Source organism: Salmo salar, chromosome ssa21 (genome assembly GCF_905237065.1).
Source record: "Salmo salar chromosome ssa21, Ssal_v3.1, whole genome shotgun sequence".
In the NCBI taxonomy this organism is placed as follows: Eukaryota; Metazoa; Chordata; class Actinopteri; order Salmoniformes; family Salmonidae; genus Salmo; species Salmo salar.
This window is the reverse complement of record NC_059462.1, coordinates 54,054,542-54,068,017: the sequence shown is the minus strand read 5'-3', so window position 1 is coordinate 54,068,017 and position 13,476 is coordinate 54,054,542. Positions and strand designations below refer to the sequence as shown.

At 42.8% G+C, this 13,476-nt stretch overlaps 1 protein-coding gene across 1 annotated transcript; it reads right to left on the bottom strand.

Moving 5' to 3' along the window:
- LOC106582509 (tubulin alpha chain) lies at positions 1–9,951 on the bottom strand. The gene is made up of 4 exons (XM_014165678.2): positions 9,653–9,951; positions 3,141–3,363; positions 2,810–2,958; positions 1–1,355 (listed from the first exon to the last, which is right to left on the bottom strand). The coding sequence occupies exons 1-4, from the start codon at positions 9,653–9,655 to the stop codon at positions 381–383; spliced, it is 1,350 nt and encodes a 449-aa protein (XP_014021153.2). The 5' UTR covers positions 9,656–9,951; the 3' UTR covers positions 1–380.
- Positions 9,952–13,476: the final 3,525 nt, after the last annotated feature.

The following is a 13,476-nucleotide window of genomic DNA, read 5'->3' as shown; positions in this document are numbered from 1 at the left end:
TTTATTTTGAGGATAACTTTATTGAGCTTGGACATTATTGACGTGGGCCTCATTATAAAAACTAGCATGTTCCTGTACAACTTCTGCTTTAGCCTTCAATAAAACATTGATTTAGAATAACTCAGTAAAAAAAAAACATTGGCAAGGCAACAGTATTCTTCAAATCAAAGAAAAAGGGTAACTTTTCAGTGTTACAGCAATTTTTCATTTCTAAATTGTCTAAGATGTGGAATTTCATGATATGGATATTAAATTCAGTGTCAACAACATACAAATTAAATACTGTTTAATAATTAAGATACAATAACCAAAATATTTGAAGGCTCCTTTGGACTCGTAACATTCATTTTTTTCCGGAACCAAACCAGCAAATTCGTTGTTTAATACTCTTCTCCTTCTTCTTCCTCCTCAAACGAGTCGATGCCCACCTCTTCATAATCCTTCTCCAGGGCTGCCATGTCTTCTCTGGCCTCAGAGAACTCTCCCTCCTCCATGCCCTCACCAACGTACCAGTGCACGAAGGCTCTCTTGGCATACATCAGGTCAAACTTGTGGTCCAGACGAGCCCAGGCCTCAGCGATGGCTGTGGTGTTACTCAGCATGCACACAGCCCTCTGGACCTTGGCCAGGTCTCCTCCAGGAACCACCGTAGGGGGCTGGTAGTTGATACCCACCTTGAAGCCAGTGGGACACCAGTCCACAAACTGGATACTCCTCTTGGTTTTGATGGCAGCTATTGCCACATTGACATCCTTGGGAACAACGTCGCCACGGTACAGGAGACAGCAGGCCATGTATTTGCCGTGACGAGGGTCACATTTCACCATCTGATTGGCCGGTTCGAAGCAGGCATTGGTGATCTCAGCCACTGACAGCTGCTCGTGATAGGCCTTCTCAGCGGAGATGACTGGGGCATAGGTGGCCAGAGGGAAGTGGATACGGGGGTAGGGCACCAAGTTGGTCTGGAACTCTGTCAGATCAACATTCAGGGCTCCATCGAAACGCAGGGAGGCTGTGATGGAGGAGACGATCTGACTGATCAGCCTGTTGAGGTTGGTGTATGAGGGACGCTCAATGTCAAGGTTCCTACGGCAGATGTCATAGATAGCCTCATTGTCCACCATGAAGGCACAGTCAGAGTGTTCCAGGGTGGTGTGAGTGGTCAGGATGGAGTTGTAGGGCTCCACTACAGCTGTGGACACCTGGGGAGCTGGATAGATGGCAAATTCAAGCTTAGACTTCTTGCCGAAGTCGACAGACAGACGTTCCATCAGCAGGGAGGTGAAACCAGAGCCAGTGCCTCCTCCGAAGCTGTGGAAGACCAAGAATCCCTGAAGCCCAGTGCACTGGTCAGCCTGAGGGAGACATCAACACAGCCTATCAGACCAGCACATCAACACAGCCTATCAGACACTATGAATTTAGGGGCAATTACACTGAACCAAAATATAAAACGCAACATGTAAAGTGTTGGTCCCATGTTTCATGAGCTAAAATAAAACATCACAGAAATGTTGCATAAGCGCAAAAAGCTTATTTCCCTCAAATGTTTTTCACAAATGTCATTACGTCCCTGTTAGTGAGCATTTATCCTTTGCCAACATAATTCATCCACCTGACAGGTGTCGCATATCAAGAAGCTGATTAAACAGCATGATCATTACACAGGTACACCTGGTGCTGGGAACAATAGAAGGCCACCCTAAAATGCCTGCAGAAATGTCCACGAGAGCTGTTGCCAGAGAATTGAATGTTAATTTCTCTACCACAAGCCGCCTCCAACGTCGTTTTAGAAAAATGTGCCAGTATGTCCAACCGGCCTCACAACCGCAGACCATGTGTACGGCGTCGTGTGGGTGAACGGTTTGCTGATGTCAATGTTGTGAACAGAGTGCCCCATGGTGGCGGTGGGGTTATGATATGGGCAGGCATAAGCTACAGACAACGAACACAATTGCATTTTATCGATGGCAATTTGAATGCACAGAGATACCGTGATGAGATCCTGAGGTCCATTGTTGTGCCATTCATCCACCGCTATCACCTCATGTTTCAGCATGATAATGCACAACAACCATGTCTCAAGGATCTGTACACAATTCCTGGAAGCTGAAAATGTCCCAGTTCTTCCATGGCCTGCATACTCACCAGGCATGTCACCCATTGAGCATGTGTGGGATGCTCTGGATCGACGTGTACGACAGCGTGTTCCAGTTCCCGCCAATATCCAGCAACTTCGCACAGCCATTGAAGAGGTGTGAGACAACATTCCACAGGCCAATTAACAACCTGATCGACTCTATGCGAAGGAGATGTGTCGCGCTGCATGAGGCAAATGGTGGTCACACCAGATACTGACTGGTTTTCTGATCCATGCCCCTACCTTTTATTTTTTTTTAAAGGTATCTGTGTTCCCAGTCATGTGAAATCCATAGATTAGGGCCTAACTGATTTCCTTATATGAACTGTAACTCAGTAAAATCTTTGAATTTAAATGTTGCGTTTGTAATTTAGTTCAGTATAACATCGACAGTGGTGTACCACAAGGCTGTCTATTCTCTCCCCCTTTTCATTCATTTTGATGGTTCAACCGTTATCAATTGATATTGGGAATAACGCAGGGTTACGAGGGTTATGGGTTACGGGGGTTATGGGGGTTATGGGTTACGGGTTACGAGGGTAATGGGTTACGAGGGTTATGGGTTACGAGGGTTACGGGGGTTATGGGTTACAAGAAAAGCTTCTTGTTTATCATATCATGTCTCTAATTGTCATAATTGTCAACAATTCATTCTTCAAGCATTCTTACCAGTTTACGGATTCTGTCCAGGACGGAGTCAATGATCTCCTTGCCGATGGTGTAGTGACCGCGGGCGTAGTTGTTGGCAGCATCCTCCTTGCCTGAGATGAGCTGCTCAGGGTGGAACAGCTGGCGATAGGTACCTGTCCTCACCTCATCTGGAGAAAAAGAAAACAGTATTTTTCTATATGGAGAGAGGACCAGATACCAGTGGATGATGTCTGTACACATTTAGAAATTGAATGCACTGGCACATCTGAGATTTGCTTCAGTAGGTGCGTTGTAAATGTTGAAATGTTTTTTAAAGGATAAAAGTTTCTGTAAAAAGACAACAACTTACCGATAACGGTGGGTTCCAGGTCGACGAAGATGGCGCGTGGCACGTACTTCCCGGTGCCCGTGGCGCTGAAGAAGGTGGTGAAGGAGTCGTCGAGGTTACCTGTGGGCTTGTCACTGGGCATCTGTCCATCTGGCTGGATCCCATGCTCCAGGCAGTACAGCTCCCAACAGGTGTTACCCATCTGGACTCCAGCCTGGCCCACGTGAACAGAGATACACTCACGCTGTTGAGAGAGACGGGGAGAGAAGGAGAAGAGACAATGTGAATGAAGTAGACAGTGATAACACCTGACCACATGGAGGATATTACAGTGGGGTCTAAGAGGTCCAACAATTCAGATGTGTATCGTCTGTGTGACACCATGTGTGTAAATGATTATGATACACTGAGTGTACAAAACATTAAGAACACCTGCCCTTTGCATGACATAGACTGACCAGGTGAATCTAGGTGAAACCTATGATCCCTTATTGATGTCACTTGTTAAATCCACTTCAAATCAGTGTGGATGAATGGGAAGAGACAGGTTAAAAAATGATTTTTAAGACTTGAGACAATTGAGACATGGATTGTGTACGTGTTCCATTCAGAGGGTGAATGGGCAAGACAAAAGATTTAAGTGCCTTTGAACAGGGTATGGTAGTAGGTGACAGGCACACCGGTTTGTGTCAATAACTGCATCGGTGCTGGGTTTTCCACACTCAACAGTTTCCTGTGTGTATCAAGAACGGTCCACCACCCAAAGGACATCCAGCAACACTTGACACAACTGTGGGAAGCATTGGAGTCAACATGGGTCAGCATCCCTGTGGAACGCTTTCGAACACCTTGTAGAGTCCATATTAGGGAGTTGTTCCTAATTGTTGGTATATACTCAGTGTATATACCCATATGATGATTAGTTTTGGGTCATCCTGGAGATTTTAATGTAGTCCCCACTAGGTGGAAACAGAGAATCAGAAAGAGAAGGTAACAAATAGGGAGAGAGAGAGAGAGAGAGAGAGAGAGAGAGAGAGAGAGGTAGAGAGAGAGAGAGAGGGGTAGAGAGAGAGAGAGAGAGGGGTAGAGAGAGAGAGAGAGAGAGAGGGCAGAGAGAGAGAGAGGGGTAGAGAGAGAGAGAGAGGGGTAGAGAGAGAGAGAGAGGGTTAGAGAGAGAGAGAGAGAGAGGGTTAGAGAGAGAGAGAGAGAGAGAGAGAGAGAGAGAGGGTAGAGAGAGAGAGAGAGAAGACAGACAGTTGCTGCAGCTGTTGTTGTAACTCATGTTTAAGTCACTCTACAGGAGGAGGAGGGTAGCTACCCTTTGCTACTCTTCTATGGGTACAACAGGCCTCTTGTAAGGGAGCCATCATTCAACGTACAGTATATTTGCCTTCTTATACCTTGTTTGAATTAGCCTCTCCCTAAGCAGATTTGGCTCAATCCCAATCACCCCCGTTTTGCGCAATCCCTCAGGCCCCATCGAGTCGTAGTGGTATCCTAATTAAAGTTTGAGCGAGGTGTAGTGCCTTTTAAGTCCATCTAGTTGGCGCTCCAAACGAAGTGAATCGAGATGCAGACTTTCTATCCAGTGTTTCCCAAAACTCCCATGATGCTCTGCGACCCAACCCTGGAGAGTTGCTTCAAGAATAATGGCTGGGGAAAAGAATACTAGGATGGAAGCCAATATAAGTAATTATAACTTCATAACGAATCATGCAACATGCAACAAAAATGTACAGTTAAGAGGAATATATTAGTTAATGTAGAGACTAACGATTATGCTTTTTTTTGTCAAAGTTAGTTTAAGAAAAACGCTATTTAACAAGCTATGTGATTGTATTTATAATGGATCCCCATTAGTTCCTGCCAAAGCAGCAGCTACTCTTCCTGGGGTTTATTATGGATCCCCATTAGTTCCTGCCAAAGCAGCAGCTACTCTTCCTGGGGTCCAGCAAAATTAAGGCAGTTTATACAATTTTAAAACATTACAATACATTCACAACACACTGTGTGCCCTCAGGCCCCTACTCCACCACTACCACATATCTACAGTACTAAAGCCATGGGTATGTATTGTGAGTGTGTTATCGTGTGTGTGTGTATGTGTCTGTGCCAATGTTTGTGTTGCTTCACAGTCCCCGCTGTTACATAAGGTTTTTTTTTTTAATTTGTTTTTTTAAATCAAAATGTTCTGGTTGCATGAGCTACTTGATGTAGAATAGAGTTACATCTGTAATCTGACTAGCTATACATTTATCTTGAGATATGGGCTTTCCACATTTGTATGAATTGTAATTTGTGTTGTTTCATGTTTTAGGGACTTCTGAGCAAACAAGCAAACCAGGCTGTCATCTTGTAAAACCCAGAGGATGTAAAGAATCTAGCTAAAGCATTGATTGAAGATGTTTTTTCGGCAATACAGCTGAACGTAACGTAGCTAGCGTAACGTAGCTAGCATAACGTAGCTAGCATAACGTAGCTAGGGTAACGTAGCTAGCGTAACGTAGCTAACGTAACGTAACGTTGCAAGGGTAACGTAACGTAGCTAGTTAACCATGTTCTATCTAATTGTGTAGTGAAGGATATAAAACACTTGTGTACTATTGATGTGGAGCTATGTAGTCGATCTGTGTATGGACCCTCACATTTTTTGGTATGAATATTAGTTCAGAAAAGTGGTTTTCATTTTTAATTGCTTCCACTGGTTAATCATTCATCGCTAAGAAATTGCAGGAAATGACTGAGGAGTGAAGGAAATGCTTACATTTCATACTGCTACTATGGGAAAGTCCTGCTTCAGTACTACGCCACATTGAACCACAGCCAATGAATGTCTACATTATGGGCACATTGTTGTTTTCCAGTTATCATATGTTGCTCATACGGTACTCTACGTATCTATTTGTTGCATGAGAAATATAAGGAAAGATATTACTGGAATGAATCACAGTAGTAGTGTTTACTTTACAAAGGTGACTGAGTCCAAACTGACAGAATCTGTTGACGTCTAGGTGGCCAGACAGGTTCATTACAAGACAGGGTAGTCTGTCAGTCATACAGTGTGTACGCCCTAATAGTGCACTATATTGAAACACACAGTATGTTATCCTATGGTATTCTGAGCCTTGACAAACAAAAGGAGTTGAGACAGAAATGGCTGCCTGCTGCAGAGATAACGACCAGCAGCAGGAGAGAAGAGGAGATAGAAATGGCTGCCTGCTGCAGAGATAACGACCAGCAGCAGGAGAGAAGAGGAGTTGAGATAGAAATTGCTGCCTGCTGCAGAAATAACGACCAGCCAAGAACTTACTGAAATAACTGTCATCCTCTCCTCTCTCTGACTGCATTTCAAAACTGCAAGGTCAGTCTTTAGGCTCAGCTCTGCAGTTCCATCCAGGACAACTATGGCTGCGTCACAAATGGCACCTTATTCCCTATTTGTGCACTACTTTTGACCAGGGCCCATAAGGTGCTGGTAAAACGTAGTGCACTATATAGGGGATAGGCTGCCATTTCAGACACTATATAGGGGATAGGCTGCCATTTGAGACACTATATAGGGGATAGGCTGACATTTCAGACACTATATAGGGGATAGGCTGCCATTTCAGACACTATATGGGGATAGGCTGCCATTTGAGACACTATATGGGGATAGGCTGCCATTTCAGACACTATATAGGGGATAGGCTGCCATTTCAGACACTATATGGGGATAGGCTGCCATATATGACACTATAGGGTAGGCTGCCATTTCAGACACAACCATAATTTTCTCAAGGAGAGATAACTAGGCCTTCAGTCCCTATGTGGCCTCTGCCTCATCAGCAGCAGCTGCTGAAGCCAGAAAACTCAAAATACCCTACAATTATCTACGAGAACAGACAAGAACACGGCAGGATAACACTAAGTAATTTCTGACTTAAGTCTGTGTGACAATGAGTCAGTGATGTATTGGGCCTTGACTCCTGATACACTCAGTTTATAGGCCTAATTCAGACACAGAGGCACTTGACTCCTGATGCACCCAGTTTAAGGGCCTAATTCAGACACACACAGGCACACTACCATCTAAAGATCACTTTCCCAGACAGATACTGATTAAACCTAGTCCTGGACTAAGAAGCTTTTTCGATGGGAGATTCACAACTGAGCATGCTTTTTAGTCCATTAATAGGTGTAATCTTGATCTGGGAAACTGGTCCTAAAAGTATGAATCCTTGTCTCCACTAGGGATTGGTGATAATTCCCTCTGCCCTAGTCACAGACTATTTTTAAACCTGCCCCATTCTAGCTGGCCCCCTGGAGACTGAGTGATGGACAGGGGCCTACTGGAGGGGAGATGATCACCAAGTTTGGGCAACACTTGCCAGGTCAGGGGCCCAGCTGGCTGCTATTTCTGGGGAACCCTCAGTCTCATTAACCTGACTTTTACTCACTCCTGAACTTGCTGTAATCACCAGGCAGTCACCACCAAAAATCAAGCTAGACATTTCATAGATGGAAACCAAACTCTATCAAACTTTGAAGTACTAGTTAAAGTACTAGATAAAGTACTATTTTAAAGTGTGTGTGTGGTATTGCTTCTTCATTACATCTTAGATTCTGTAATTTAACTGTTTTCTGTCTGTAGATTCTTGTAATTGAACTATTCTGTCTGTAGATTCTGTCATTTAAATATTCTGTCTGTAGATTCTGTAATTTAAATATTCTGTCTGTAGATTCTGTAATTGAACTATTCTGTCTGTAGATTCTGTAATTTAAATATTCTGTCTGTAGATTCTGTAATTGAACTATTCTGTCTGTAGATTCTGTAATTTAAATATTCTGTCTGTAGATTCTGTAATTTAAATATTCTGTCTGTAGACTCTGTCTGTAGATTCTGTAATTTAAATATTCTGTCTGTAGATTCTGTAATTTAAATATTCTGTCTGTAGATTCTGTAATTTAAATATTCTGTCTGTAGATTCTGTAATTTAAATATTCTGTCTGTAGATTCTGTAATTTAAATATTCTGTCTGTAGATTCTGTCATTTAACTATTCTGTCTGTAGATTCTGTAATTTAAATATTCTGTCTGTAGATTCTGTAATTTAAATATTCTGTCTATATATTCTGTAATTTAAATATTCTGTCTGTAGATTCTGTCTGTAGATTCTGTCATTTAAATATTCTGTCTGTAGATTCTGTCATTTAAATATTCTGTCTGTAGATTCTGTCATTTAAATATTCTGTCTGTAGATTCTGTCATTTAAATATTCTGTCTGTAGATTCTGTCATTTAAATATTCTGTCTGTAGATTCTGTCATTTAAATATTCTGTCTGTAGATTCTGTCATTTAAATATTCTGTCTGTAGATTCTGTCATTTAAATATTCTGTCTGTAGATTCTGTCATTTAAATATTCTGTCTGTAGATTCTGTAATTTAATTATTCTGTCTGTAGATTCTGTAATTTAATTATTCTGTCTGTAGATTCTGTCTGTAGATTCTGTAATTTAAATATTCTGTCTGTAGATTCTGTAATTTAATTATTCAGTCTGTAGACTCTGTATCTTACCCATTCAGTCTGTAGACTCTGTATCTTACCCATTCAGTCTGTAGACTCTGTATCTTACCCATTCAGTCTGTAGACTCTGTATCTTACCCATTCAGTCTGTAGACTCTGTATCTTACCCATTCAGTCTGTAGACTCTGTATCTTACCCATTCAGTCTGTAGACTCTGTATCTTACCCATTCAGTCTGTAGACTCTCCTGTAGGCTAAGATTTCTCAACACACCCTGAAACAACCACAAAGCTGCAATTCCTGTCCTGCAGCAAGTTCGTTATTGATAGTATGACTGAAAAAACGAGAAACTCACTCACTCACTCACTCACTCACTCACTCACTCTTCATTAGTAAGAGAAGACTAGATAGTAAGAGAGTATTTGACACTACTGTATAGTTAATCGTAATTAATATCTGCAATTACAGTTTGTTCTAGGTCAGTTCTAATAGGATATATATATATATATATATATATATATATATATATATATATGTTTAAGGGTTTGAATAAACATCTTCCCAGAACAGAATGATTCAATGCATAAGCATGATGAATGCATTTCAAATTGTAAATTCAAATGTTCGCTACACTGAATGTATATGACATTCTTCCTTTCAGTGACAGTAATGGTTTCTTTTCGATGCGTCACTGTAGTTCTTTAGAGTTGCATACTGCACACAAACTGCACTGCACCCCCTGATCCGTCTGTCGGGGGGTTTTGGGTAGGAATGAACACTGCGCATGGGAGCTGTGCCATTATCCAAAATAACACCGAGTTAAATGGTCAGTGGTATAGAAACGACGATAGAACAGACAATTTAGGATATTGCATTGTGTTTTTGCAAATGAAATGAAAAAAAAAATAGAAAACATATGTTGAATAAAAACAGACAGTTAAAACAAGAATGTAAGCCTAACATAAAAACACATTTATTTATGTATAGTTGAACCACAAATTTCAGCATTCCAAATGAAAACCACTCACCATTGTGCTTTTTGCAGTATCAGTCTCTCGACTAAAACGGAGAAAATACTGTCAGACGAGGTCGCTGTATTGTAGAGGAATATGTTGGACTTCTCGCAGCGGCCGTTTAATGTGGTCTCCGTGAGTAATAAGTTATGCCCGGTGAGGTGGAGCTGCTAATCACGCTATATTCAATGTAGTGGCGTCATGGAATGGATCCCTCCTCCTGCTGCCGTGTATTTTATTAGTATGCGCAAATTGTCCGTCCGTAGGCTACTGGCACAGGTAGAATATGCTGCGTCATTTTTAGCCTAGGAGTGAGATTTTTTTTTGGGGGGGGGGGGGAGAAGTTTGTGCTCAAACTTTGCAGGCATTTCTGCTGAGCTGGTACATTAATGCTGATTACAATTTGAGATGTATCTCCCTTGGGTGGTAGCCTCTCCAGCAGCGAACTTGGTTTGAGATACTCGTATTATTTTTCTATAGCCTCTATACTCTGATGTGAATGGGCTATTTTCTCCTAACATTTCCACCTAGCAAACGTCACATACACCAAGCGGCGACATGTTGCAGCTCTAATATGATCATCTGTAACCAGTAGGTGGCACTGTAACCTAATGTACAGTAGTGGAGACGTTAGAAAGACTTAACACCTGTCCTGTGTCACTGAGTTCACGTCACATCAGTGGTATGCAGAACGAATGCGTTTAACACCACTCAGCAGCCTTTTGTCATCTGATTTGAATGAAAGGGTTAAACTATATAGGATCCCGAGTGGCACAGCGGTTTAAGGCATTGCATCTCCGTGCTTGAGGAGTCACTACAGACACCCTGGTTCGAATCCAGGCTGTATCACAATTGGCTGTGATTGGGAGTCCCATAGGGCGGCGCACAAATGTCTGGGTGTAGGCCGGTGTAGACCGTCATTGTAAATAAGAATTTGTTCTTAACTGACAAACAAAGGCATCTAGCCTTTCAGGTCTGTTATCCCTCAGAGAACAGGGGTGTTATCTCTCAGAGAACAGGAGTTATCTCTCAGAGAACAGGGGTGTTATCTCTCAGAGAACGGGAGTTATCCCTCAGAGAACAGGGGTGTTATCCCTCAGAGAACAGGGGTGTTATCTCTCAGAGAACGGGAGTTATCCCTCAGAGAACAGGGGTGTTATCCCTCAGAGAACAGGGGTGTTATCTCTCAAAGAACAGGGGAGTTATCCCTCAGAGAACAGGGGTGTTATCCCTCAGAGAACAGGGGTGTTATCCCTCAGAGAACAGGGGTGTTATCCCTCAGAGAACAGGGGTGTTATCCCTCAGAGAACAGGGGTGTTATCCCTCAGAGAACAGAGGTGTTATCCCTCAGAGAACAGGGGTGTTATCCCTCAGAGAACAGGGGTGTTATCCCTCAGAGAACAGGGGTGTTATCCCTCAGAGAACAGGGGTGTTATCCCTCAGAGAACAGGGGTGTTATCCCTCAGAGAACAGGGGTGTTATCCCTCAGAGAACAGGGATGTTTTAACCTCTTTAGTGGATCGGATGATGAATTACAGAGCGAGATACAGAGCGAGACACAGAACGAGACACAGAACGAGACACAGAGCGAGACACAGAGCGAGATACAGAGCGAGATACAGAGCGAGACACAGAGCGAGATACAGAGCGAGATACAGAGCGAGACACAGAACGAGATACAGAACGAGACACAGAGCGAGACACAGAGCGAGACACAGAGCGAGACACAGAGCGAGATACAGAGCGAGACACAGAGCGAGATACAGAGCGAGATAATGTCTAACGTCGGTACTTCAGGTTCTAGCTACGCAGGTTGTTTAGGGAAGTCAATCTGAGCAGCTATTGTGTTTCATCCTTTCAATGATCTGTAACTAACACCTATTGAGGTCCCAGAACCAACGTAGGCCATGTTCTGTTACTTTCCTCAACGTCTGTTATCCCTCAGAGAACAGGGGAGTTATCTCTCAGAGAACAGGGGTGTTATCCCTCAGAGAACAGGGGTGTTATCCCTCAGAGAACAGGGGTGTTATCCCTCAGAGAACAGGGGTGTTATCTCTCAGAGAACAGGGGAGTTATCCCTCAGAGAACAGGGGTGTTATCCCTCAGAGAACAGGGGTGTTATCTCTCAGAGAACAGGGGAGTTATCCCTCAGAGAACAGGGGTGTTATCCCTCAGAGAACAGGGGTGTTATCCTTCAGAGAACAGGGGTGTTATCCTTCAGAGAACAGGGGAGTTATCCCTCAGAGAACAGGGGTGTATCCCTCAGAGAACAGGGGTGTTATCCCTCAGAGAACAGGGGTGTTATCCCTCAGAGAACAGGGGTGTATCCCTCAGAGAACAGGGGTGTTATCCCTCAGAGAACAGGGGTGTATCCCTCAGAGAACAGGGGTGTTATCCCTCAGAGAACGGGGGTGTTATCCCTCAGAGAACAGGGGTGTTATCCCTCAGAGAACAGGGGTGTTATCCCTCAGAGAACAGGGGTGTTATCCCTCAGAGAACAGGGGTGTTATCCCTCAGAGAACAGGGATGTTTTAACCTCTTTAGTGGATCGGATGATGATGATGATGGTGGTGATGATTATGGTGATATCAGACTCTTTGTCCTCTCTACTTATGTCCAGTATAGAGCACTAGCTGTGTTTGAAAGAGCATTACCTTGAGAAGAAAAAAAATCTGCATTTCTGCGTAAATTCATCAAAAATTTGATCTGATTTTCCTCTAAGTCACAACAATAGACAAACACAGTCTGCTTAAACTAATAACACACAAATTATTGTATTTTTGTTGTCTATATTGAATACATCATTTAAACATTCACTGTGTAGGTTGGAAAAGGTATGTGAATCCCTAGGCTAATGACTTCTCCAAAAGATAATTGGAGTCAGGAGTCAGCTAACCTGGAGTCCAATCAATGAGACGAGATGAGATTGGAGATGTTGGTTAGAGCCCTATAAAAAACCCTGCCCTATAAAAAACACTCACAAAATGTGAGTTTGCTATTCACAAGAAGCATTGCCTGATGTGAACCATGCCTCGAACAAACGAGATCTCAGAAGACCTAAGATTAAGAATTGTTGACTTGCATAGACATGGAAAGGGTTACAAAAGTATCTCTTAAAGCCTTGATGTTCATCAGTCCATGGTAAGACAAATTGTGTATAAATGGAGGAAGTTCAGCACTGTTGCTACTCTCCCCAGGAGTGGCCGTCCTGCAAAGATGACCGCAAGAGCACAGCGCAGAATGCTCAATGAGGTTAAGAAGAATCCTAGAGTGTCAGCTAAAGACTTACAGAAATCTCTGGAACACGCTAACATCTCTGTTGACGAGTCTACGATACGTAAAAAACTAAACGATGGTGTTCATGGGAGGACACCACAGAAGAAGCCACTGCTGTCCCCAAAAAACATTGCTGCACGTCTGAAATTTACAAAAGAGCACCGCAACTGTTGTTGATCCTCAACTACAGAAAATGTTTGGTTGAGGTTATTGAAGCCAAAGGAGGGTCAACCAGTTTTTAAATCCAGGGATTCACATGCTTTTTCCACCCTGCACTGTGAATGTTTACGCAGTGTGTTCAATAAAGACATGAAAAGCTATAATTGTTTGTGTGTTATTAGTTTAAACAGACTGTGTTTATCTGTTGTGACTTAGATGAAGATCAGATCAAATTTTATGACCAATTTCTGCAGAAATCCAGGTAATTCCAAAGGGTTCACATACTTTTTCTTGCCACAGTAACTGCTGTTACCTGCCTCCTATAAAGCTACACTACATGACCAAAAGTATGTGGACACCTGCACGTCGATCATCTCATTCCAAAATCATCTTTGGGCGATTAG

Bases quoted from the DNA above. Each gene is read 5' to 3' on its own strand.
- LOC106582509 (XM_014165678.2), bottom strand. The intron at 2,959-3,140 runs GTAAGTTGTTGT...CTTTTTCTCCAG, and splicing joins CCTGGAACCCACCGTTATCG to ATGAGGTGAGGACAGGTACC. The intron at 1,356-2,809 runs GTAAGAATGCTT...TGTCTCCCTCAG, and splicing joins TGGACAGAATCCGTAAACTG to GCTGACCAGTGCACTGGGCT.